This window comes from Dendrobates tinctorius, unplaced genomic scaffold (genome assembly GCF_039654945.1).
Source record: "Dendrobates tinctorius isolate UK_male_01 unplaced genomic scaffold, ASM3965494v1 ptg000464l, whole genome shotgun sequence".
In the NCBI taxonomy this organism is placed as follows: domain Eukaryota; kingdom Metazoa; phylum Chordata; class Amphibia; order Anura; family Dendrobatidae; genus Dendrobates; species Dendrobates tinctorius.
Window position 1 is genome coordinate 2,438,833 of NW_027362126.1, and position 27,024 is coordinate 2,465,856.

The 27,024-nt window shown below is 51.9% G+C and overlaps 1 protein-coding gene across 1 annotated transcript in view; it reads left to right on the plus strand.

Annotated features, from left to right (window-relative positions):
• The window catches only part of LOC141077868 (uncharacterized), a 254,898-nt gene that overhangs the window by 167,543 nt on the left and 60,331 nt on the right, over positions 1-27,024 (plus strand). The window contains exons 3-5 of the mRNA XM_073564594.1: positions 21,559-22,516; positions 22,665-22,747; positions 22,824-22,978. Coding sequence (XP_073420695.1) covers positions 21,559-22,516; positions 22,665-22,747; positions 22,824-22,978 — 1,196 coding nt within the window. The remainder of the gene's footprint in view (positions 1-21,558; positions 22,517-22,664; positions 22,748-22,823; positions 22,979-27,024) is intronic.

Here is a 27,024-nt window from a genome sequence, read left to right on the forward strand (position 1 = left end):
TTCATCGTCCTCCTCCTCCTCGCTCAGGACGCCGGCTGGCAGTTCTCCCGAGGTATTTAACCCCTTCATTTCAGAGAACCGCCGCTGGTTCTTAAACCTCTCCAGGAAGGGACCTGCGCTTTTCTCAATCCCCTCCCGGAGGAGCACTAACCGGACCACCTCATCTCTGAGGGCTTTAAACCTCTGGGAGGTCGCGGGTCTTTCCTTGTTAGAGGCACGGGTGTTCAGGATCCGTGCCTCCCGCAGCTGCTCCTTCAGCCCGGTCAGTGCTTTGCCGGCGTCCTCATACTCTCGCAACATGGCGACCACTCGGGAGGAGAAGGAGCTCGTGGACTCGCTGGAGGTCATCTCGCCCCATGATGTTGCTGGGCTCTTCTTCCTGGGGCCTGGGGTGCCCCTGTCTCCCTCTCTGGGCGGACGATGAGCCGTCTCGGGGTTGGAGTAGGTGGGTACGGTCTTTCTCATCCGACCTGATCTCCTCACGCCCTCCTGGGCCGGTTGCTGCTGCTCTCTGTCCCCCGCCGGCACAGACCGGGGAACAGAAGCCTGGGAAGCCATGCCTGGCTCCCAGGAAGCCTGCCTCTCCCTGGGGAGAAGAGAGGCAGACTCTGGGCCTCCTCCTGGAAGTCCTGGAGCTCACAAGACAGGTGCTGCTCTCAGCAGGGTGTGACTGATTGTAGTCTCCTGTCCTACACTCTCCTCCCCCAGTGATGGCTGATAACGGGGAGTAATAGATTGTAGTCTCCTGTCCTACAGTCTCCTCCCCAGTAATGGCTGATAACGAGGAGTAATAGATTGTAGTCTCCTGTCTTACAGTCTCCTCCCCCAGTAATGACTGATAACGGGGAGTAATAGATTGTAGTCTCCTGTCCTACACTCTCCTCCCCCAGTAATGACTGATAACGGGGAGTAATAGATTGTAGTCTCTTGTCCTACAGTCTCCTCCCCCAGTAATGGCTGATAACGGGGAGTAATAGATTGTAGTCTCCTGTCTTACAGTCTCCTCCCCCAGTAATGACTGATAACGGGGAGTAATAGATTGTAGTCTCCTGTCCTACAGTCTCCTCCCCAGTAATGGCTGATAACAGGGAGTAATAGATTGTAGTCTCTTGTCCTACAGTCTCCTCCCCAGTAATGGCTGATAACAGGGAGTAATAGATTGTAGTCTCCTGTCCTACAGTCTCCTCCCCCAGTAATGGCTGATAACAGGGAGTAATAGATTGTAGTCTCCTGTCCTACAGTCTCCTCCCCAGTAATGGCTGATAACGGGGAGTAATAGATTGTAGTCTCCTGTCCTACAGTCTCCTCCCCAGTAATGGCTGATAACGGGGAGTAATAGATTGTAGTCTCCTGTCCTACAGTCTCCTCCCCCAGTAATGGCTGATAACGGGGAGTAATAGATTGTAGTCTCCTGTCCTACAGTCTCCTCCCCCAGTAATGGCTGATAACGGGGAGTAATAGATTGTAGTCTCCTGTCCTACAGTCTCCTCCCCCAGTAATGGCTGATAACGGGGAGTAATAGATTGTAGTCTCCTGTCCTACAGTCTCCTCCCCAGTAATGACTGATAACGTGGAGTAATAGATTGTAGTCTCCTGTCCTACAGTCTCCTCCCCAGTAATGGCTGATAACGGGGAGTAATAGATTGTAGTCTCCTGTCCTACAGTCTCCTCCCCAGTAATGGCTGATAACGGGGAGTAATAGATTGTAGTCTCCTGTCCTACAGTCTCCTCCCCAGTAATGGCTGATAACGGGGAGTAATAGATTGTAGTCTCCTGTCCTACAGTCTCCTCCCCCAGTAATGGCTGATAACAGGGAGTAATAGATTGTAGTCTCCTGTCCTACAGTCTCCTCCCCCAGTAATGGCTGATAACGGGGAGTAATAGATTGTAGTCTCCTGTCCTACAGTCTCCTCCCCCAGTAATGGCTGATAACAGGGAGTAATAGATTGTAGTCTCCTGTCCTACAGTCTCCTCCCCCAGTAATGGCTGATAACGGGGAGTAATAGATTGTAGTCTCCTGTCCTACAGTCTCCTCCCCAGTAATGGCTGATAACAGGGAGTAATAGATTGTAGTCTCCTGTCCTACAGTCTCCTCCCCCAGTAATGGCTGATAACAGGGAGTAATAGATTGTAGTCTCCTGTCCTACAGTCTCCTCCCCCAGTAATGGCTGATAACGGGGAGTAATAGATTGTAGTCTCCTGTCCTACAGTCTCCTCCCCCAGTAATGGCTGATAACAGGGAGTAATAGATTGTAGTCTCCTGTCCTACAGTCTCCTCCCCCAGTAATGGCTGATAACGGGGAGTAATAGATTGTAGTCTCCTGTCCTACAGTCTCCTCCCCAGTAATGGCTGATAACGGGGAGTAATAGATTGTAGTCTCCTGTCCTACAGTCTCCTCCCCCAGTAATGGCCGATAACAGGGAGTAATAGATTGTAGTCTCCTGTCCTACAGTCTCCTCCCCCAGTAATGGCTGATAACGGGGAGTAATAGATTGTAGTCTCCTGTCCTACAGTCTCCTCCCCCAGTAATGGCTGATAACAGGGAGTAATAGATTGTAGTCTCCTGTCCTACAGTCTCCTCCTCCAGTAATGGCTGATAACGGGGAGTAATAGATTGTAGTCTCCTGTCCTACAGTCTCCTCCTCCAGTAATGGCTGATAACAGGGAGTAATAGATTGTAGTCTCCTGTCCTACAGTCTCCTCCCCCAGTAATGGCTGATAACGGGGAGTAATAGATTGTAGTCTCCTGTCCTACAGTCTCCTCCCCCAGTAATGGCTGATAACAGGGAGTAATAGATTGTAGTCTCCTGTCCTACAGTCTCCTCCCCCAGTAATGGCTGATAACAGGGAGTAATAGATTGTAGTCTCCTGTCCTACAGTCTCCTCCCCAGTAATGGCCGATAACAGGGAGTAATAGATTGTAGTCTCCTGTCCTACAGTCTCCTCCCCCAGTAATGGCTGATAACGGGGAGTAATAGATTGTAGTCTCCTGTCCTACAGTCTCCTCCCCCAGTAATGGCTGATAACAGGGAGTAATAGATTGTAGTCTCCTGTCCTACAGTCTCCTCCCCCAGTAATGGCTGATAACAGGGAGTAATAGATTGTAGTCTCCTGTCCTACAGTCTCCTCCCCAGTAATGGCTGATAACAGGGAGTAATAGATTGTAGTCTCCTGTCCTACAGTCTCCTCCCCAGTAATGGCTGATAATGGGGAGTAATAGATTGTAGTCTCCTGTCCTACAGTCTCCTCCCCAGTAATGGCTGATAACAGGGAGTAATAGATTGTAGTCTCCTGTCTTACAGTCTCCTCCCCCAGTAATGGCTGATAATGGGGAGTAATAGATTGTAGTCTCCTGTCCTACAGTCTCCTCCCCCAGTAATGGCCGATAACAGGGAGTAATAGATTGTAGTCTCCTGTCCTACAGTCTCCTCCCCAGTAATGGCTGATAACGGGGAGTAATAGATTGTAGTCTCCTGTCCTACAGTCTCCTCCCCCAGTAATGGCTGATAACAGGGAGTAATAGATTGTAGTCTCCTGTCCTACAGTCTCCTCCCCCAGTAATGGCTGATAACGGGGAGTAATAGATTGTAGTCTCCTGTCCTACAGTCTCCTCCCCCAGTAATGGCTGATAACAGGGAGTAATAGATTGTAGTCTCCTGTCCTACAGTCTCCTCCCCAGTAATGGCTGATAACGGGGAGTAATAGATTGTAGTCTCCTGTCCTACAGTCTCCTCCCCAGTAATGGCTGATAACAGGGAGTAATAGATTGTAGTCTCCTGTCCTACAGTCTCCTCCCCCAGTAATGGCTGATAACGAGGAGTAATAGATTGTAGTCTCCTGTCCTACAGTCTCCTCCCCAGTAATGGCTGATAACGGGGAGTAATAGATTGTAGTCTCCTGTCCTACAGTCTCCTCCCCCAGTAATGGCTGATAACGGGGAGTAATAGATTGTAGTCTCCTGTCCTACAGTCTCCTCCCCCAGTAATGGCTGATAACGGGGAGTAATAGATTGTAGTCTCCTGTCCTACAGTCTCCTCCCCCAGTAATGGCTGATAACGGGGAGTAATAGATTGTAGTCTCCTGTCCTACAGTCTCCTCCCCCAGTAATGGCTGATAACGGGGAGTAATAGATTGTAGTCTCCTGTCCTACAGTCTCCTCCCCAGTAATGACTGATAACGGGGAGTAATAGATTGTAGTCTCCTGTCCTACAGTCTCCTCCCCCAGTAATGGCTGATAACGGGGAGTAATAGATTGTAGTCTCCTGTCCTACAGTCTCCTCCCCCAGTAATGGCTGATAACGGGGAGTAATAGATTGTAGTCTCCTGTCCTACAGTCTCCTCCCCAGTAATGGCTGATAACGGGGAGTAATAGATTGTAGTCTCCTGTCCTACAGTCTCCTCCCCCAGTAATGGCTGATAACGAGGAGTAATAGATTGTAGTCTCCTGTCCTACAGTCTCCTCCCCAGTAATGGCTGATAACAGGGAGTAATAGATTGTAGTCTCCTGTCCTACAGTCTCCTCCCCCAGTAATGGCTGATAACGAGGAGTAATAGATTGTAGTCTCCTGTCCTACAGTCTCCTCCCCAGTAATGGCTGATAACGGGGAGTAATAGATTGTAGTCTCCTGTCCTACAGTCTCCTCCCCCAGTAATGGCTGATAACGGGGAGTAATAGATTGTAGTCTCCTGTCCTACAGTCTCCTCCCCAGTAATGGCTGATAACAGGGAGTAATAGATTGTAGTCTCCTGTCCTACAGTCTCCTCCCCAGTAATGGCTGATAACGGGGAGTAATAGATTGTAGTCTCCTGTCCTACAGTCTCCTCCCCCAGTAATGGCTGATAACGGGGAGTAATAGATTGTAGTCTCCTGTCCTACAGTCTCCTCCCCCAGTAATGGCTGATAACAGGGAGTAATAGATTGTAGTCTCCTGTCCTACAGTCTCCTCCCCAGTAATGGCTGATAACAGGGAGTAATAGATTGTAGTCTCCTGTCCTACAGTCTCCTCCCCAGTAATGGCTGATAACAGGGAGTAATAGATTGTAGTCTCCTGTCCTACAGTCTCCTCCCCAGTAATGGCTGATAACGGAGAGTAATAGATTGTAGTCTCCTGTCCTACAGTCTCCTCCCCAGTAATGGCTGATAACGGGGAGTAATAGATTGTAGTCTCCTGTCCTACAGTCTCCTCCCCAGTAATGGCTGATAACAGGGAGTAATAGATTGTAGTCTCCTGTCCTACAGTCTCCTCCCCAGTAATGGCTGATAACAGGGAGTAATAGATTGTAGTCTCCTGTCCTACAGTCTCCTCCCCAGTAATGGCTGATAACAGGGAGTAATAGATTGTAGTCTCCTGTCCTACAGTCTCCTCCCCAGTAATGGCTGATAACAGGGAGTAATAGATTGTAGTCTCCTGTCCTACAGTCTCCTCCCCCAGTAATGGCTGATAACGGGGAGTAATAGATTGTAGTCTCCTGTCCTACAGTCTCCTCCCCAGTAATGGCTGATAACGGGGAGTAATAGATTGTAGTCTCCTGTCCTACAGTCTCCTCCCCAGTAATGGCTGATAACAGGGAGTAATAGATTGTAGTCTCCTGTCTCCTCTCTCTGGTGGTGGCTGATCCCAGAGAACAGTAGCTTCTGCAGCTGTCGCTTGGTATGATATCTGATCTCTGGTCATCTGATGTTCCTATAATAAGCTGTACAGAGGAGCAGAGGTAACGAGCGGTGGAGGAGGAGAGGTAACGAGCGGTGGAGGAGGAGAGGTAAGGAGCAGCAGTTCCTTGGGTCACACGACACCACATTCTGCGCATAGAACAATAGCGTTACATGGCGCCAGCACATTCCGCAGAGCTGTACACACGTAAAGTACGATCCGCACCCACCTCCCCCCCCGAACACTGGGTCCATGGGGCGAGCCCATAATCCTGCACCCTGCAGACATTCAGATTCTTGCAGATTGGAGTGTGATGTTGCCCTCGCTTCAGCTTTCTGTGTGTTCTGAGCTGAGCCCTCACATTATGGCTTTCAGTAGAGAAAACAGCAGCCGCACCTGACTCCAGTGACAGATGAACCCTGAGGCAAGCGCTCGACTACCACTCCCAGCATCCTCATGTGATACACACTGCTGTTACATCGTGTCTTATCCTCCAACTCTTTTATTTTACAAAATTATCAAAATTACACTCAGAAACAAACCACAATACATAAACTAAAGAAAACCAACATAGACAGACATAAAATGTGCAAAACATGCGCAAACAACTGAAAGTCCAAATCCTTTCCTTGTCCTCCACTGAGCTCGGCAGCTTAGGGTCCCCCAGCAGGAATCCACTTAAAAGAGAATACAAAGAAACATAAACCCCTCTCCCCACTCTCACTCCATTCACCCCCATTCACCCCCATTCACACCATTTTACTAGTTTACTAGTTACAATTTTACTATTTACAAAAACCAAATGAGAATAACCCTTTCCTGGCCCTCCGCCTTGGGAAAACAAGAACTCTGCCACTTTGGCCGACAAACCTTACCTCCTATTACACAGCAAAGATTTTTATTTATTTTTTTTTTCCTCTCCCACACATGGCAACAAGTTCGCAGCCTTTTTTCCCACCACCTTGCACCGCAGGTCCTACAAGTTTGTAGCCTTGTCACTGTAAAATCTGGTCCACGAAAGTTTATGGCCTTTTGATTCCACACGAAAACTCTTTCCAGGGTCCGCAGAGTCTACTTCTCCTGCCCTGCTCCTCTGCTCCTTCATGTTGCTCTTGGCATCCGGTCATCCATCCACCACCCCCCATGCACCCCCCTCCCAACCTGACTACACCCCATCCACACATTCTAACTAAAAAAAATAAAAAAAACGTGTGTTATATGTTTTTCCTTTTACCAAAGCACAACCAAAAGACATTTTCCAAAACTCTCAATACCATCCCATCTACTTACGCATTAATATACAAACTAAACACAGCATTTACATACCCAAGGCCCAAGTTTGGCACCTGTAAGCCCAATATCCATTATATGTCCTGTTTTTAAAACAAAAAGCTAAGGTGGCATGCACCAGCCCACCACCAGGAAAACGGGGTTCTAGAGGCTCCATCCCTCACTAACACATTCATCCTATCCCTCAAGAACTAAGACTGTCCCTACTTCTGTCCCTAAAAAAGAAACCTGTCCCTATCTGCCCCTACTCTACCTAACTTATCATAACTAACTCTCTATCTGTCCCTCAGTGCCTGTCCCTCCCTGTCCCTATCTGCCCCTACTTCTGTCCCTAACACACCCAGTGAAACTTATGCTATCCCTACCCTCATTCACACGGAGCTAGCTCTCCCTTGAGTGCGTTTTTAAAAGGAGAGGCCTCTCCAAAGCCAAGAGGCCTTCCTCACACCCAACCTTTCGAACTCCAAAGAACGGACCTTCACCAGGTCACCCAAGATGTTTCCTACCACCTCATCCCTTGGGAGGGTTTTTTTCCGCGTCGTAACTAGGCACCGTGCATTCCAAGTGTGGAACCTAACCGCTGCACTGACTAGGAATAAAGTGCACGGGTCCCGGCCACCCAGGGATCTGAACGCTCCATAGGCCCATTCAGCGTAGGAGAGGGACGCCAGCCGCGGCCAACGTATGGAGGCTCCCACCCTGTTGTAAACCTCTGCATTAAAGGGACAATGAAGCAGGAAGTGCTCCATGCTTTCCAGCACGTCGCCACACTCCTCACGAGGGCAACCCCGGTCATCGGAGTTCCTGCACTTCAAGTTGTCCCTTACATACAGCCTCCCGTGGAAGCAACGCCAGGTCAAGTCCCAAAACTTCATGGGGATCCGCTTAGAATTTAAAAGCCCCAGCCCGACCTCCAGATCCCGGCCTGGGCAATCCTTAAGGGCCAGGGGCTTCTGGAAATGGGTCAACAGGACCCTCCTGTCAAGGCACTGCCTCGACATGGTCCTGATTTCCCACATTCCCAGACCCCACCGGCGGATCACCTTCAGAACCGGGGTAGCATAAGCCGGGAGATGCCCATGAGGTGTGCGTAGGTCCTTCACCCGCCCTCCTGTCTCCCATTCCTGGAAGAAAGGCCAAAGCCAACCCTTGCAGGAGACTACCCACGGAGGAGTCCTCTCTAGCCAGAGGTTGGAGATGTTAGTCTTAAGAAAGGTGTTTACTAGAAACACCACCGGGTTGACCATACCCAACCCGCCTAGTCTCCTCGTACGGTATGTAACCTCCCTCTTGATTAGGTTAAGCCTATTCCCCCATAACAATTGGAAGAACAGGCTATAGACCCGCGTCCAGAGAGGTTCCGGCAAGATGCACACACTGCCCAGGTATATCAATAAAGGTAGCAGATAGCCTTTAGCCAGGGCAACCCTTTCCCTCAGGGTTAAAGACCAACCCTTCCATTGGTCCACCTTTTGGGCGGCGATCTTAAGTCTGCCCTCCCAATTTTGCTGGGGGTAGTCCCCGGGGCCAAATTCGATGCCTAGAATTTTGGCGGTGGCCTGGGGCCCTGGAAGGGTGTCCGGGAGATCAAAACTAGGATCTCCCCCTCCCAGCCAGAGACTTTCACACTTATCCCGGTTGATCATGGACCCGGATGCCTCCGAGTAGCGCACTACCTCCGACATGACCCAGTCCGCCTCCCCTCTCGAGGATACGAACAGGGAAACATCATCGGCGTACGCCACCACCCTCAGAGAGGAGCCAGAGCCCGCCCGGTCCATCCCGACTCCCGCCAACGGTCCACGATCTACCCTCCTTAAGAAGGGATCGATCGCGAACACGTATAAAAGCGGGCTCAGCGGACAGCCCTGACGGACCCCAGAACCCACCTCAAAAGGACGACCTGACCAACCGTTAACCAGCGGAAAAGTCTCAGCCCCTTGGTACAAGATCTCTAACCATTTTACAAACCTCCCAGGCAGACCATACCTCAAAAGGACGGACCAGAGGTACTCGTGGTTGACCCGGTCAAAGGCTTTCGCTTGATCTAATGACAGCAAGTACCCCTTCCAGTGACCTGCCCTACCCTGCTCCACTGCCTCTCGGACACCGAGCACAGCACTAAAAGTACTGCGGCCTGGAACAGAGCAATGCTGGGCCCCTGAAAGGAGCCGGGGTGCAAACTTCACCAGCCGATTAAACAGCACCTTGGCCAGAACCTTCCGGTCCGTATCGAGAAGCGCTATGGGACGCCAGTTCTCGATTCGGGACGGATCCTTACCCTTTGACAGAATAATGAGGGCTGACTTCCTCATTGAGCCGGGAAGAGTGACCGAGGAGAGACACTCATTAAAGACCCCTGTCAAGAGGGGGACCAAGGAGTCCCTAAAAGTCTTATAGAACTCAGATGTTAAGCCATCCGGACCTGGCGATTTCTTGAGCCGAAGCCCATCAATGGCCAGTCTCACTTCCTCTTCCCTGATTTCTTCTGCCAAAACACCAAGAGAGGGGTCACCCCCTGGCTCAGGGACGGCTTCAGCCAGGAAAGCCGACATCCCGTCCCGATCCAGATCCTTCTTTTCCAAGAGGTGTGAGTAGAAGGATCTGACTACCTCCAGGATCCCTGATTTGGATCTGTTCAGGGACCCCGTACTGTCGATCAGTCCTGTCACCATCTTACAATTCACTGACATCTTACAGTTTCTGTAAGGGTCGGGCGAGCGGTACTTCCCGAAGTCCCTCTCAAAAACCAAGGATGTGTGCCTATCATACTGACACCTCTTGAGCAAAGATTTCACTCTGGAGATTTCCTCTCGGTCACCTCCAGTCGAGACAAGCTGCTCGAGTTTCCTCCCCAGAGCCTGGTACAAGCGGTGCCTGTTCAGACTCCTGAGGCTCGAGAGCTGACGGAAGAACCCCGCCACCAGCTTTTTGAAGATCTCCCACCACTCTGACTTACTACTACAGAGATCCAACAGCGGTACCTGGCTCTGAAGAAAATCCTCGAAGGATTGTCTCACCTCCGCTTCTTCCAGCAGGGACGAATTGAGCTTCCACAGCCCTCTTCCCATCCGAGGAGTCTCTGCAACATTCAGAGAAAAGAAAATTAGACAGTGATCGGAGAACTCCACCTCAACGGCGGACACAGCAGAAAAGATGGCGTCCTCCTTCAAAAAAAACCTGTCTATTCTAGACCTACAGCTACCCCTATGGTAGGTGAAACCTCCGTGACCTGGGGTGTGCCGGATGTGGGCATCCACCAGGCGAGCTTCACTGGCTATGCTATTCAACGCGACGCTATCATAAGCCAGGCGATCTCCGGGACCCCCCCGGTCACGGGACCTCGTAATGGTGTTGAAGTCCCCACCGAAGACCACCTGTCGGCTCGTAAAAAGAAAGGGCTTGATCCTCAGGAAGAGACATTTGCGGTCCCACTTGGACTGCGGGCCGTAGATGTTGATGAGCCGGAGCTCTTGTCCCCTCATGAAGACATCTAGGATCAGGCACCTCCCCATTTCCAACTCAGTAACCCGTCGGCATTCAACTGCTGCAGTCTTAAAAAGGACTGCCACCCCGCTATACGGCTCGGCCGCAAGAGACCAGTATGAGGGCCCGCACCTCCACTCCCTCCGTGCTTTATAGATGGCCCCCATGTCTGTTAGTCTGGTCTCTTGCAAGAATAAAATTTCTGCCTCAATCCGGGAGAAAAAATCAAAGGCCGTGAAGCGAGCCGCATCTGACTTAATGCTGGCGACATTAATAGACGCCAGCGTCAACGGGGCGAGTTCAGCCATCATGGGTGATCGAGTTGGATGGCCAATTTCTTCCCTACCCCGCTATTACCTCCTCCTGGGGAGGGGTCAGACACCTTCCTTTTCAGGGAAGCTCCCGACGTGTCCATCCCACCCCCCCGGTGTCCTCGCCCCCGGGTTCCAGGTCTGTCCCCCCCTCAGGAGGAGCAATGCCCCCTGAGGGACGGACTCCGCCATCCCCTGAAGGACCCTCCGGTGTTGCCCCCGGCCCAGTACCCTGGTCTTGCGGTTCATCATCTGAACCCCCGAGGGCGCTGAACCGGTTGGAGAGTCTGATCAGAGGGGGGTCAGCAGGCCCTTCCGTATGCACCCTTGTGGTCGGCGGCGGGGGGGACTTTGAAGGCTTGTCAGCCTTCCTCCCCACCGCTTTGCGCTTGGCACGCCTGGTTTTGCCACCTGGTGCTGTAGGCTGCTCTTGGACATCCTCATCAACACTTTCATACTGAGAGGAATTGTCCGAGTCAGCCGCTTTCTCCTCTCTCTCCATCCTCCTGATCTCCTCACTCACCGCACTCTCCCCCAGGGCCTCAGAGGCTTTGGCCACGGGCCTGGAGGGAGGAGCAGGCATCACCCCGGTTGCCCGAGGCTCCACCTGTCCCTTACCTCCCTGGCGCTTTTCCTGCCTCCGCTGGTACGCGGGGCCCCTTGCAGCATTGCCCTTCCTCACTGGCCCCTCAGCCCTTCCCCCTTCGCCACCACCTGCCACAGCAGAAGCAGCGCCACCGGGGGTTGCCCCCCCGCGGTCTCCCCCCACCGGGCCTGTGGCGGCATTAGAGAAAGAGCGAGGGCAGCGGCTGAGAGGGTGACCCAGGTCACCACACAGGTGGCACCGAATGTCTTTGCACAAGGCAGCCAGGTGACCTACCCCACCACACAACGCGCACTTCTGCACCTTGCAGTTGGCGCTGAAGTGAGTGGGGTCGCCGCACTTGTGGCAGACCTTCGGTTGCCCCTGGTAGAAGACCAGGATCCTGTCCCTTCCCAGGAACGCCGAGGAAGGGATGTGGGTGACCGTGCCGCCGGAAACCTTCAATTTGACCATGAAGGTCCAGCCCCCCGACCAGATGCCAAACTCGTCCCTGTTCTTTTTTGGGACCTCGGTGACCTCCCCGTAACGGGAAAGCCACGTCATGATGTCCACGCCTGCGAGTGACTCGTTACATGTAACCACGGTCACTCGCTTGACGGAATTTTGGCGAGACACCGCTTGAGCCACGAAGTCTCGCCATCCGGGCTCTTCTCGCACCAGCTCGTAGTTTGACCAGAAGAGCTCAAGCCCCTCTGGCCGCACGAAGCTGACGTCGAAGAAGCGGGACGCCGAAGGGTGTATCAGGGCAAAGATGTCATTCGCCCCGAAGCCCATCTTAAGGAGGAGCTCCACCACCTTGCTCCTAGGTGGACAAGCTTCACTCCCCCCCACCTAAGACGGACCACATTCCTTCTTGGCGGCCCCTGCCCGGCTGTGGGGAGAGACCAAACAGTCCCTCCCTCCCTTTGATTTTGGAAGGCTGCTAGGCCATGTCTCTCTATCCAGAAAGACAGGTCCACTGTCCTCCCCTCTACCATGATCGATCTTTCTCCCCTTTGGAGGGCCTCCAGGAAACGGCGGTGCAAACCGCCATCCCCGGAGCCCGGAGGCGAGGAGACCCCCCCGGAACCACCCTGACCCCCAGCCGCGACCCCCGCATAATTATGTTGGGGCCTCGTGGCCGGGGGGGCAGACGGGCCAGCCCTCCCACCACTACCACCACTTGTGCCAGCACCCTCATTCACTCTCCCGTTCACTCTTTTATTATTTCCACTCGCTCCGGCACTCACTCCAGCATTTACTGCCACATTCACACTCGCACTCACTCCCTCATCCATATCGCTCACATCACCATTTATGTCCTCAAACAGCTCTTCAAAAATATCTCCTATCTCACTCCCACTCTCACTTCCAGATAGACCACTATTTACATTAGCAGACTTGGTGTTGCAGTACCCCTGCCTGCCTGCTGGGGGCCCTGACTGGCCAGTGCTCTGCTCCTTGGAGCTGCTGGCACTGCTCCAACTCTTGTCCAAGAGTGCCGCTGCCCCTTTAAATACCTCCGAGCAGAGCGCACTCAGTACGCCCTGCCCGAGCCTGGGAGCAGCAGCAGCTCCTGGGTTCTCTGGCTCCACTTTTTTTTCTTTTTGCGGTGTCTTTGCACTGAGGACAGGGACGGCCACTGCCACCGCACCCTGCCCTCTGCTGTTCGCCCCCGCCGGCTTCCCAAGGAGCGCCAGAGCCCCCGCACCACCAGATGGAGGTAAGCGGGCTGGGGACCCCGACAACTCCCTACCGACTTTTGGGGGCACTATGCTGCTTGAGGGGGTAGGCGGGACAGGAGGCAGCGGGCCCGCCAAGGCCACGCCCCCCCCGCCGGCCGCAGCCACCCCGGGCAGAGCAGTGACCCCTTGCGAGGCCACGCCCTCCCCAGGTGACGCGGGCACAGCGGGCGGGACAGCGGCCGAGGAGGACACGCCCCCCCCGCATGCCGCAGCCTTTGCAGGCTGGGCAACACTTGGGGAGGCCACGCCCCCCTCACGGACTGTCACTGCGCCCCTGAACCCACCACTTGATGTTGGCAGGGCTGGCCACTCCCCCTCGTCGCCCAGCGGCGGCGGTGCCCCCAGCACGGACCCCTTTTTGGGTCTACGCGCCGGGGACCCCGCTCTTGCCACGGGCGCCGTCAGAGGAGCTACCAGCCCCTTGCATTTTTTTAGCTGCTGCTTCACAGCAGCCTCCACGCCCTTTCTAGGTCTCTGGACCCCCATAAGTGGACCAGACTTAACGGACCCGTGCGTGGGGGATCCAGAGACCCCAGCACTCACCGCCGGAGGTGCGGTCCTGGCTGTACCCGTGCTGAGCGCCAGGCCAGCCCCCCCTGCCACCGGGGACTGAGCCCGGACACCACTACTGCCAATACCGCCAGCGGCTGTTACACCACTGGCACCAGCACCGACCTCCATGTCGCTGCCTGAACCCTCCCCGCCACCACCAGATGTGACGGTAAGGTCCAGGCACACATCACTCTGCCCGCGCCCCCGCTGCGGACCCACCACAGGGCTCGAGCCGGGGTGGGCAGCGGGTTCCATACAGCGGGACAGAGGGGCCCCGGAAAGAGGGACAAACATAAGTTTGTCAGCCACGGTGTTTTTTGGCTTGCGCTTGTTTTTTTTCTTTTTCCTCTTTCCGGTTGCCTCGTCCTCAGGGCAGACCTCATCCCCAAAGAGCAGTGTGCCAAACCGCTCTGGGGACTCGATCCGCCTCACCTGTTGTAGGACGAGGCAGCCCCCCTCACTACTACTGTCCCCACTCCCACCAGCCTCCCCCTCGCCCCCACTTTCCTCCGAGTAACTGGAGTCCGGTGGGAGAGCCACTTGCTCAGGGGCCACCCCGCTGCATGTTACCTGGGTGTCGCTGCTCACCAGGCCTTCAGGTGGGGCAGGCGTAGATGTTCCGCCATCCTCCTCCTCCTCCTCTTGGCCCTCCACCTGGCAGGGGCCTCCCGACCCCCCAGGAGACCCTCCGGTCATGGCTCTAAACCGGTCATCGTTTTTCAGTTTCTCTGCGAAGGGGCCGCTCCCACTCAGGATAGCCGCCCGTATCTCCTCCAAGGCCCTGATAGCCCCCTTCAGCCTCTCCACCGTGGCGGAGACCTCAGCTCGTCTCGAGGCGGGGAGCCGGTTCTTAGCCACCGCTCGTGCTCCCCTTAACTCCTCCCGGAGTTTTCTCAGCTGTTTGGCGGCCTCCTCATATTCGCAGAGGTGCGCATGGATGCGGGAGGCGTAGATGGTGGATGGCTCTCCCTCAGCTCTGGAGCCCCAGATGTTGGGGGGCTCTGCCACTGCACCTCTGCTCTGGGCCGCCACTCCTCCGGGAGGAGGAGCCGCCACGGTACCAGCTTCAGGGGGCCCGGTGTCCCGGGGCTCCTGGGTCCTGCGACCCCCTCTCTCCTGGCTCCGTCTCTTCCCCATCTCCCTGGGACTGGCTGGCTGCACCCTGGCCTCCGGATGGTGCTGAGGCCCCCCACCCCCAGCTGGCTTGCCGGAGGGTGGGAGCCAGGGGCACAGCCCCGGCGCTCAGTCCCAGGGAAAGTCCTCTTTCCTGGGAAGGGGGCAGATGGAAAGTCCTTGCAGGAAAAAACCTCCCTTCCCAGGAGCTTAGCAAGACCCTAGCCTGCAGATGCTCAGCACAGATGCTCCTCCTCTTCCTGGGCGTGCTCTATCCTCCAGTCACCTCCAGAGCTATTCTGCTGTTACACTGTGTCTTATGCTTCATTCACCTCCAGAGCTGCTCTCACTCTTCTGCTTTTACATCATGACTTATCCTCCAGTCATCTCCAAAGCTGCAGTCACTATTCTGCTGTTACATCGTGTCTTATCCTCCAGTCACCTCCAGAACTGCACTCACTATTCTGCTGTTACATCATCTCTTATCCCGGTGATTCTGACATTGTTTTCTCGTGACATATTGTACTTCATGTTAGTGGTAAAATTTCATTCATATAACTTGCGTTTATTTGTGAAAAAAACGGAAATTTGGCAAAATTTTTGAAAATTTCGCAATTTTCCAACTTTGAATTTTCACGCCCTTAAATCACAGAGATACGGCACACAAAAAACTTAATAAATAACATTTCCCACATGTTACTTTACATCAGCACAATTTTGGAACCAAAATTTTTTTTTGTTAGGAAGTTATAAGGGTTAATAGTTGACCAGCGATTTCTCATTTTTACACCATTTTATTTTTAGGACCACATCACATTTGAAGCCACTTTGAGGGGTCTATATGATAGAAATTACCCAAAAGTGACACCATTCTAAAAACTGCACCCCTCAAGGTGCTCAACACCACAGTCAAGAAGTTTATTAACCCTTCAGGTGCGTCACAGGAATTTTTTGAATATTTAAAAAAAAATGAACATTTAACTTTTCTTCACAAAAAAACACTTCAGGTTCAATTTTTTTTTTTTATTTTACCAAGGGTAACAGGAGAAATTGGACTGCAAAAGTTATTGTGCAATTTGTCCTGAGTACGCAGATACCCGATATGTGGGGCGGAACGACTGTTTCGACGCATGGCAGAGCTCAGGAGGGAAGGAATTCGGACGCCATGTCACGTTTGGAGAGCCCCTGATGTGCCTAAACAGTGGAAACCCCCCACAAGTGACCCCATTTTGGAAACTATACTGCCCAAGGAACTTATCTAGATATGTGGTGAGAACTTTGAACCCACAAGGGCTTCACAGAAGTTTATAACGTTCAGCGGTACAATTTAAAGATCATATTTTTTCCACAAAAATGATCTTTTCACCCCCAATTTTTATTTTCCCAAGGGTAACAGGACCTTAAAAGTTATTGTTCATTTTGTCCTGAGTACGCTGATACCCCACATGTGGGGGTAAACCACTATTTGGGCGCATGGCAGAGTCCGGAAGGGAAGCAGCACCATTTGATGTTTTTGGCTGGAATTGAGATCGGACACCATGTTGCGATTGGAAAACCCCTGATGTACCAAAACAGTGGAAACCCCCCACAAGTGACCCCATTTTGGAAACTAGACCCCCCAAGAACTTATCTAGATGTGTGGTGAGCACTTTGAACCCTCCAGTGCTTCACAGAAGTTTATAATGCCTGGGCGTGAAAATAAAAAAAATCGTATTTTTTCAACAAACATGATCTTTTAGTCCCCAATTTTTTTATTTTCCCAAGGGTAACAGGAGAAATTGGACCCCAAAAGTTGTTGTCCAATTTGTCCTGAGTACGCTGACACCCCATATGTGGGAGAAAACTACTGTATGGGCACACGTCAGGGCTCGGAAGGGAAGGAGCACCATTTGACTATTTCAACGCAGAATTGGCTGGAATTGAGATCAGACACCATGTTGCATTTGGAGAGCACCTGATGTGCCCAAACAGTGGAAACCCCCAATTCTAACTCCAACCCGAACCCCAACACACCCCTAACCCTAATCTCAGCCCTAACTCTAGCCCTAACCCTAGCCCTGGCCTTAGCCCTAGCCCTAGCCCTGGCCCTAACCCTAATGGGAAAATGGAAATAAATACGTTTTCTTTTAGTTTTATTATATTTCCCTAACTAAGGGGGTGATAACGGGGGGTTTGATTTACGATTTATGGCGGTTTTTATGTTTGGCGGCTGTCACATGCTAAAAGACGCTTTTTATTGTAAAAATAGTTTTTGCATCACCACATATTGTGAGCTATAATTTTCCGTATTTTGACCCACCGAGTCATGTGAGGTCTTATTTTTTGCGGGACGAGTTGACGTTTTTATTGGTACCATTTTCGGGCACGTGACATTTTTTGATCGCTTTTTATTCCGATTTTTGGGACGCAGAATGAACAAAAACCAGCGTTTCATGAATTTCTTTTGGGGGGTGCGTTTACACCGTTCCGCGTGCGGTAAAATTGATAAAGTGGTTTTATTCTTCGGGTCAGTACGGTTACAGCGATACCTCATTTAGGTCGTTTTTTATGTTTTGTCGGTTTTATGCAATGAAAACTATTTTATATAAAAAATAATTATTTTTGTATCGCTTTATTCTGCGAGCTATAACTTTTTTATTTTTTCGCTGATGATGCTGTGTGGTGGCTCGTTTTTTGCGGGACAAGATGACATTTTCAGCGGTACCATGGATATTTATATGCGTCTTTTTGATCGCGCGTTATTGCACTTCGGCGGTATGATAAATCATTTTTTGCTTCGTTTTTTATTTTTTAAGGGGTTCGCTAAAGGGGTTAACTAATGGGACAGTTTTATAGGGCGGGTCGTTACGGAGGCGGCGATACCTAATATGTGTACTTTTATTTTTTTTTTTGTTTTTTTATTTCCAAAAAATGAATTTATTGGGGAATATATATATTTTTTTTTTTATTTAGCGATTTTTTTAAAATTATTTTTACACTTTTTTTTTTTTTTTTAACTTTATTACACTGTCCCAGGTGGGACATCACTGTCCTGTGACAGATCGCTGATCTGTCAGATCACAGATCACTGGAACAGATCAGCGATCTGTCACAGGCACTGCTGCAGACTTCCTCATGCCTGCGCTTTGCAGGCAGTGAGGAAGTCAGCTCCCTGCGGGCCCCCGAAAGTCCCCGTCGCCATCTTGGATTCGGGGGCCTGCAGGGAAGGAGCCCCCCGCAGCAGAGCTGCACATTGCGCTGCTGTGGGGAGCTCAAGGAAGCACGGAGGGAGCCCCCTCCATGCCGATGCTTCGCTTTAACCCCCGGTACACCGCGATCGTGTTTGATCGCGGTGTGCAAGGGGTTAACGTGTCGGGGGCGGTCCGTGACCACCCCTGACACATAGTGCCGGGTGTCAGCTGTGATAATCAGCTGACACCCGGCCGCGATCAGCGGCGCTCACCACGTGGGCGCCGCTGATCGCTGTGACGTACTATCCCGTCCCTGGGAATTAAGTCCAGGGTCACATGGATGGAATAATACGTCCAATGTAGGAAAGGGGTTAATAACTGTTTGCAACGTTAAAGAATGATTGCCTCTCAGATTGGGAAGTTTAGTATAAGAAATGTTTATTCAGCATTGTAAAATTTGTAAGTTCCTGTACTGTCAACTTTGTTTACCTTGCAGCCCGCGGACATGCTGTGTTTAACGGGGGGGTATGTGGCGCCCCTGAGGCTCAGTCGCCACAGAGGTACTACACCTTCTCCTAAAGTGTGGTGCCCCACCATCCAGGTAAGCTGGAGGCTCCTGACCACACTCCAACACCCGCACCTCACACAATAGAGTAGTTCAGCACAACCACATTGCGGCTCCTTGCTTAGAGAGAAGCAGAGCACCTTTGGTGGTTCCTTGCTTGGAACACTAGACGCGCTGGAAGGCGGGTGGAGTTTAGAATACATATAAGAGCGGGATGGTTCCAGGATTGAGGTTCAGTGAGGTCAGACAGAGAGTCAGAGAGAGGAAGCCACTCGGGAGGAGTGGGGATCCCTGGAAGAGGCATGGAGGAAGGAGTGCTGCAGCTACCTCAGTGATCTGAGCCAGCTGGCACGGGAAAGGAAAGAAGGAGAAAGACATTGAACCGAAGCCTGAGCTTCCATAGGAGAGAAAGACAAGTATGGAACATAGGAGTAAAAGCGAACACAGAGGACGTGGGTTAGAGGAAGAACCCTGCCTAGAAGTTCTAAGCGCAAGGCCGGGGCCCGGTCCCCGAGGTTGTATGGACACTAATGGTTCTGCAGCAGACACCAGTGGAGTATTGGCTGTAAATGCACTACTCCCATCTAAGACTTGGGGGCACAACAGCAACACAGATAGAGAGCCGGGACTTAGGAGTAGAGATTCCCCGAAGCAGGCTGCAGCTGTCTGCCGAGCAAATAGAGTTCTTGGGAACATCTGTCAGGAGGAACTCCAGTGTAACTCAGTACTAGGAGATCTTCACACTTAAAGGTGCTATAGCGGAGACGTTCAGAAAAGGCACATAAGTTGGCGGAGTGTTGGAAGGGAGCATTCCATCTTGCCTGGAGGTTGACTGAGTCCCTGACCCGGAGGACACGGCACAGAAGCGGGCACTACAGACTGTGAGTAAAGCTTTGGAACTACATGCCCTGGTGTCCACCCTTCCTTCCTGCGTCCGTCCACCTTACACTTCTACATCCCCTGCGCCTGACACTACACCATCTAAGTGTCTCCACATCTACACAGCCCTGGGACAACAGCCCTGCCTGTGGAGGGCTATACCATCATTGCTGCACCACACCATCTGTCCCAGCGGATCTGCATGCAGCGTCGGCTTAACACCTCCCTTGCCGAACACCACAGGTGGCGTCACGAACTATTCCATTAACTACATTCCACCATTCACATCTTCCTATTACTTGGGAGCCCAGGGCTACGGTCCGGGTCACCGCCACCGTGACACATCCCACTGATACCGGCCCGGTACCGAGTACCCCACAGACCTGGGAGGGCGACCCATTATCCTCCAGTCACCTCCAGAGCTGCAGTCACTATTCTGCTGTTACATTGTGTCTTATCCACCAGTCACCCCCAGAGCTGCACTCACTATTCTGCTGTTACATCATGTCTTATTCTCCAGTCACGTCCAGAGCTGCACTCACTATTCTGATGTAACATCATCTCTTATCCTCCAGTCACCTCCAGAGCTGCAGTCACTATTCTGCTGTTACATCATGTCTTATCCTCCAGTCACCTCCAGAGCTGCACTCACTATTCTGCTGTTACATCATGACTTATCCTCCAGTCACCTCCAGAGCTGCAGTCACTATTCTGCTGTTACATCGTGTCTTATCCTCCAGTCACCTCCAGAGCTGCACTCACTATTCTGCTGTTACATCGTGTCTTATCCTCCAGTCACCCCCAGAGCTGCAGTCACTATACGGCTGTTACATCATGTCTTATTCTCCAGTCACCTCCAGAGCTGCAGTCACTATTCTGCTGTTACATCAAGTCTTATCTGTTATGAATGAGTCACCGAGGAGGAAAAAAGAAAAAGCAAGCTAAGCCCAGAAAACCGGAGAGGTTGGTAACTAGCGGATTGCAGACTACTGATCCAATCCACAACAACTAGCAGTAGCCGTGGAGCGTGCCTACGGTGGTCCTAGATGCCTCGTCACGGCCGGAGAACTAAATAAGCCTAAAGAAAGAAAGGGGAAATCTAAACTGCCCCAGAGTAGACCCCAAAGCAATAGACAGCCCCTAACATGTATTGTCGGTGAAACAAGATGAAAACACAAACACAGATAGGCTGAGCAAACGATGGGGCCCTCACTAACTAGAAAGGACAGGAAAGAAAAGCTGCTCTCTGCAATCACGCAAAAAACCCTGCCAAAAAGAATGTCCAACCCGTCTGATAGAAAAAGGCCCTGAAGTCGCTAGACTTCAAATCACTATATCAGCACTCAGGTATATTCTGAAGACAGAGCAAAAGAGATCAACTGATCAAAGAGAAAATGGGGATTCAGCCCAGTCCCAGCCAGGGCTGGCTGAACACAAAAACTAAGTAAACCAGACGAAAACTCATATGAACAATAGCAGAGAAAACTTAGCTTTAGGAAGGCAGGAACCAAACTGGAAACCAGGATCCACAGTCAGGAAAAATCACCAGCAAGAAACTAGGGAGTCGGCTGCCTTAAATCCAATCAGAAACTCCTGATGTCCAATCACAGTCCTCTTCCTCAGGTGGCCGGTCTCTGCCATTTAGATCAGCTTCATTACCTCCCTTCACCAACAGAGGCAGTCCAGATAGAGAACTCACTACTCCTCTGTCAGCACAGCCAGCTCCATAACCCTCACCAGAAGCCAGAGGCAAACCCGAAAATGAGCTCACAACACTTATCCTCCAGTCGCCTCCATAGCTGCACTCACTATTCTGCTGTTACATCATGTCTTATCCTCCAGTCACCTCCAGAGCTGCACTCACTATTCTGCCGTTACATCATGTCTTATCCTCCAGTCACCTCCAGAGCTGAACTCACTATTCTGCTGTTACATCGTGTCTTATTCTCCAGTCACCTCCAGTGCTGCAGTCACTATTCTGCTGTTACATCGTATATTATCCTCCAGTCACCTCCAGAGCCGCAGTCACTATTCTGCTGTTACATCGTGTCTTATTCTCCAGTCACCTCCAGAGCTGCAGTCACTATTCTGCTCTTCCATCGTGTCTTATCCTCCAGTCACCTCCAGAGCTGCTGCCATGGTCTACAGTGATGGGGGAGGGGCATGTGATATTTTGGTCTTTGTTGTGACTCCTTGTTTCTTTTCTTTGCAGATTTTTTGCTGTATTTATGGATCGGCCAATAAACATCGGTTTTTCAGATCATGTGATGAACATCTGTTCAGTGGCTGAAGCCTCACAATTCCCTGCTCCTCCTGGTTTTCATCATGTTCCTGTGAATTTTTTAAATGAAGCCACTCTTCCTCAGATGTATAGCCCCGCCCCTGCTGAGGTATATGGCCCCTCCCCTGCAGATGTATATGGCCCCTCCCATGCAGGGTTGTATGGCCCCTCCCCTGCTGAGGTATATGACCCCTCCCCTACTAAGGTGTATGGCCCCTCCCCTGCTGAGGTGTATGGCCCCTCCCCTGCTGAGGTGCATGGCCACTCCCCTGCTGAGGTGTATGGCCCCTCCCCTACTAAGGTGTATGGTCCCTCCCCTGCTGAGGTGTATGGCCCCTCCCCTGCTGAAGTGTATGGCCCCTCCCCTGCTGAGGTGTATGGCCCCTCCCCTGCTGAGGTGTATGGCCCCTCCCCTACTAAGGTGTATGGCCCCTCCCCTGCTGAGGTGTATGGCCCCTCCCCTGCTGAGGTGTATGGCCCCTCCCCTGCTGAGGTGTATGGCCCCACCCCTCCAGCTTCCTCGCAGATCCCGGTGGCGGCAGCTCCTTACGGGTTCATTACTGATAACTGGGTGGAGGAGCGGTTGTCGTGGTTTCCCCGGCCGCCGTCTTTACGTGGCGAAGACACTGATGAGGATGCGGTGCCGATCACCGGAGGCTTCTTGATCGGTTTTGAGAATTGTGGGGACCTGAGCGATCCGAGCGTCCATCACATCCACAGTATCGGGGAGCGCGGCCCTGCCAGAGTTGGCGCGTGGAGCCGTGGGAGGAGCCGCACACTGGATGCCACCGCCTGGCCGGGGCAGTATGCAGACCCCAGTGCCACAAGACGCCGCTCCTTGTATGATGCTCACATGGGCGCAGCGCACAGACGTGGTCAGGAGCCTCGGGTTAGTGCCAGGGAAAACTCTGCTCGCTCTGGGGTTGCCATGGTAAGAGTGCAGAGTGAAGGATCACATGTTACCACGGCAACTTCAGAGCAACTTAGAAGCATGGCGGCGCCGGTCACGTGACCCCCTCTTTCTTTTGTTTCCTCAGACGAGTGACTGGAGAATAAAGCTGCGGGAGGCTCCAGGGCGGCGGGAGCCGGAGGTCGCTGCGTTCTGTGATACCGTCTGCCGGTACGTCTGTGTATAATGGGCTGGGGGCGGAGTTCTCGCAGTCATGTGACAGGTGTTGCCCTGCCCTCTCTTCTAGCATACGGCAGGGGTTTCCCGCCTCAGATCGATCCTCCAACTCCGGGAGAATCTGGAGTGTGGCAGTTCCCTTCCCAGAAAATGTCAGCGACTCCGAGGTCGAAATCTCCGTTACTGGTGCTGAACTCCACACTGCGCTGCACATCGTCCAGAGAGGTGAGCGGGCACATGGGGGCGCTCTGCAGAAGGGGGGCGCTACGCTGTGTGTGGCGTACATGCTGTATGTGTCTATTTATCATCAACGTCTATGCTTTATATCAGGGGTCTCAAACTCGGCAGAGTAAATGGGCCGCACATAAAAAAAATTTAAGCTGGCGGGCCGCATTCCTTTCAAGCTCGGTCCACCTCGTACACACATGGCTCCGCTCCGTCCACCTCGTACACGGCGGCTCCGCTCGGTCCACCTCGTACACGCATGGCTCTGCTCGGTCCACCTCGTACACGCATGGCTCTGCTCGGTCCACCTCGTACACGCGTGGCTCCGCTCCGTACACCTCGTACACACATGGCTCTGCTCGGTCCACCTCGTACACGCGTGGCTCTGCTCGGTCCACCTCGTACACGCATGGCTCCGCTCGGTCCACCTCGTACACGCATGGCTCTGCTCGGTCCACCTCGTACACGCGTGGCTCCGCTCCGTACACCTCGTACACGCGCGGCTCCACTCGGTCCACCTCGGACACGCACGGCTCCGCTCGGTCCACCTCGCACACGCGCGGCTCCGCTCGGTCCACCTCGCACACGCGCGGCTCCGCTCGGTCCACCTCGCACACGCGCGGCTCCGCTCGGTCCACCTCGCACACTCGCGGCTCCGCTCGGTCCACCTCGCACACGCGCGGCTCCGCTCGGTCCACCTCGCACACGCGCGGCTCCGCTCGGTCCACCTCGCACACGCGCGGCTCCGCTCGGTCCACCTCGCACACGCGCGGCTCCGCTCGGTCCACCTCGCACACGCGCGGCGCCGCTCGGTCCACCTCACCTCGTTGAAGGCAGAAGGCTCCACCTGCCCTGAAGAAAATCGAGGGTGAAAACCAAAGTTACAAAAAAAAGGTGACATCAAAGTAGCAGAACTAGCTCTATTATTTAAAGCAAATTCAGCCAATGGCAAAAATGAAACCCAATCAGCCTGATCAGCAGAAATAAAACATCTCAAATACGACTCCAAGGTCTGGTTTGTTCTCTCCGTCTGCCCATTGGTCTGAGGGTGAAACGCAGAGAAGGACAACTGAATTCCCAGCTTGGAACAGAAAGTCCTCCAAAATCTAGACACAAACTGAACTCCTCTGTCAGATACAATGTTCTCAGGAATCCCGTGCAAGCGAACCACCTGTTGCAAAAACAAGGGCACCAACTCAGAGGAAGATGGCAACTTAGGGAGTGGTACAATATGGACCATCTTAGAGAATCTATCACAAATCACCCAAATAACAGTCATTCTCTGAGAGACAGGCATATCAGAGATAAAATCCATTGAAATATGGGTCCATGGCCTCCTGGGCACCGGCAAAGGCATCAACAACCCACTAGAGCGAGAACAAGATTTAGACCGGGAGCAAGTCCCACAGGACTGCACAAAATTCCTGACATCACGAGACAAGGCGGGCCACCAAAAAGACCGACTCATCAGATCTCTAGTACCAAAAATACCTGGATGACCAGCCAATGCAGTGCAATGAACTTCAGACATCACTCTCTTCCTCCACTGGTCAGGAACATACAAGTTTCCACTGGGACAACTCTCAGGTTTGTCCTCCCGAAACTCTTCCAGAGCACGTCTCAAATCGGGCGAGATGGCAGAAAGAACTACCCCCTCGCCTAAGATGGTAGCAGGCTTAGTCACAACAGGAGAATCAGCAAAGAAACTCCTAGAGAGGGCGTCTGCCTTGACATTCTTAGTGCCCGGAAGAAAAGAGACCACAAAATCAAAACGTGTGAAAAACAAGGCCCACCTAGCCTGTCTAGGATTCAAGCGCTTGGCCGACTCCAGGTAAATCAAATTCTTGTGGTCAGTAAGGACCACGACTTGGTGTTTGGCTCCCTCCAACCAATGTCTCCACTCCTCAAATGCCCATTTCATGGCCAACAGTTCCCGATTCCCCACATCATAGTTACGTTCGGATGGGGAGAACTTTCGGGAAAAGAAAGCACAAGGATTCATTTTAGATGTCACAGGATCTTTTGGGGACAACACCGCTCCTGCACCAATCTCAGAAGTGTCCACCTCCACCTGAAACGGGAGTGAGACATCAGGTTGCCGCAAAACCGGAGCAGAAGTGAATCTTCGCTTCAGCTCCTGAAAGGAAGAAACAGCCTCCGGAGACCAATTCAGCACATCAGCACCCTTCTTAGTCAAATCAGTCAATGGCTTGGCAATACCAGAAAAATTAGCTATAAATTTCCGATAAAAATTAGCAAAACCCAAAAACTTCTGGAGGGCCTTCAAAGAAGTGGGCTGAACCCAATCATAAATGGCCTGTACCTTGGCCGGGTCCATTTCAATAGTTGAAGGAGACAAAATAAATCCCAAAAATGAAACCCTCTTTACCCCAAAAAGGCATTTCGATCCCTTGACATACAGGGAATTCTCCCTCAAGATCCGGAACACAGTCCGAACATGTTCCACATGAGAATCCCAATCCTTGGAGAAGATCAAAATATCATCCAGATAGATAATCAAAAATTTATCCACAAAGTCTTGGAAAATATCATTCATGAAGCACTGGAAGACAGAAGGGGCATTAGTGAGCCCAAAAGGCATCACCAGGTACTCAAAATGTCCCTCCGGAGTATTAAACGCCGTCTTCCATTCATCCCCATGCTTAATGCGAATAAGATTATACGCCCCCCTGAGGTCAAGCTTGGTAAACCAGCAAGCACCTTTAACTCTGGAGAATAGATCAGAAATCAGGGGGTAACGGATACTGATATTTAACAGTAATTTTGTTGAGGGCACGATAATCAATACAAGGTCTTAATGAACCATCCTATTTAGCCACGAAAAAAAACCCGGCACCTAAGGGTGAAGAGGATGGTCTAATATGACCCTTCTCCAATGCCTCCTTAATATAGGATCGCATAGCCTCGTGCTCGGGTACAGATAAATTGAAAAGCCGACCCTTGGAGAATTTACACCCCGGGTTCAGCTCAATTGCACAGTCATAACTCCTATGAGGAGGCAAAGACGCAGACTCATTCTCACTAAATACATCATAAAAGTCCGCCAAATAGTCAGGAACATCATGCGACTGGGGAGAGGTGGAGAAAACAGGAGCATCACTAAGAGCACACCGACAACCCCAACTCACCACAGACACAGATTTCCAATCCAGAACTGGATTATGGATTTGCAACCAGGGAAACCCCAGAACAATGGTATCATGCAAATTATGCAACACCAAAAATCTGCAATTTTCTTGATGGTCTGGGGCGACCCGCATTACCACCTGGGTCCAAAACTGAGGTTTATTCTTCGCCAAAGGAGTAGCATCAATACCCCTCAAAGGGATAGGCGTCCGCAGAGGTGTCATAGGAAATCCACAACGTTTAGCAAAATCCAAGTCCATCAGGTTCAGAGCTGCTCCTGAATCCACAAAAGCCTTAGCGGAAAATGTGGACAAGGAGCAGATCAGAGTAATTGCCAGAAGAAACTTAGGTTGAACACCACCCACAGAAAACGTGTGTGCACAACGTTTCTCTCGTTTAGGGCAGACAGAAATAATATGCGAGGCATCTCCACAAAAAAACACAGCTTATTACACCTTCTGAACTCCTGACGTTGCGTCCTAGACAAAACTCTATCACACTGCATAGGTTCAGACATTTGTTCAACAGGTGGCCACATCTCTTGTGTAGTTTTGCGTTCACGTAAACGCCGATCCACCTGAATGGCTAATGACATAGAACCGTCAAGACCAGAGGAAACAGGAAATCCCACCATAGTATCTTTTACAGTTTCTGACAAACCCTTCCAAAAGAGGGCTGCCAAGGCACCATCATTCCAGGTAGTAAGGACCGCCCACTTTCGGAATTTTTGACAGTACAACTCTGCCGAATCCCGACCCTGGCTTTATGCCAACAGGGTCTTTTCAGCCTGATCATTAGCATTAGGTTCATCATACAACAACCCCAAGGCTTGAAAAAATGCGTTCACATTATTCAGAATAGGATCATCAGGTTTCAAAGAAAACGCCCAATCCTGGGGA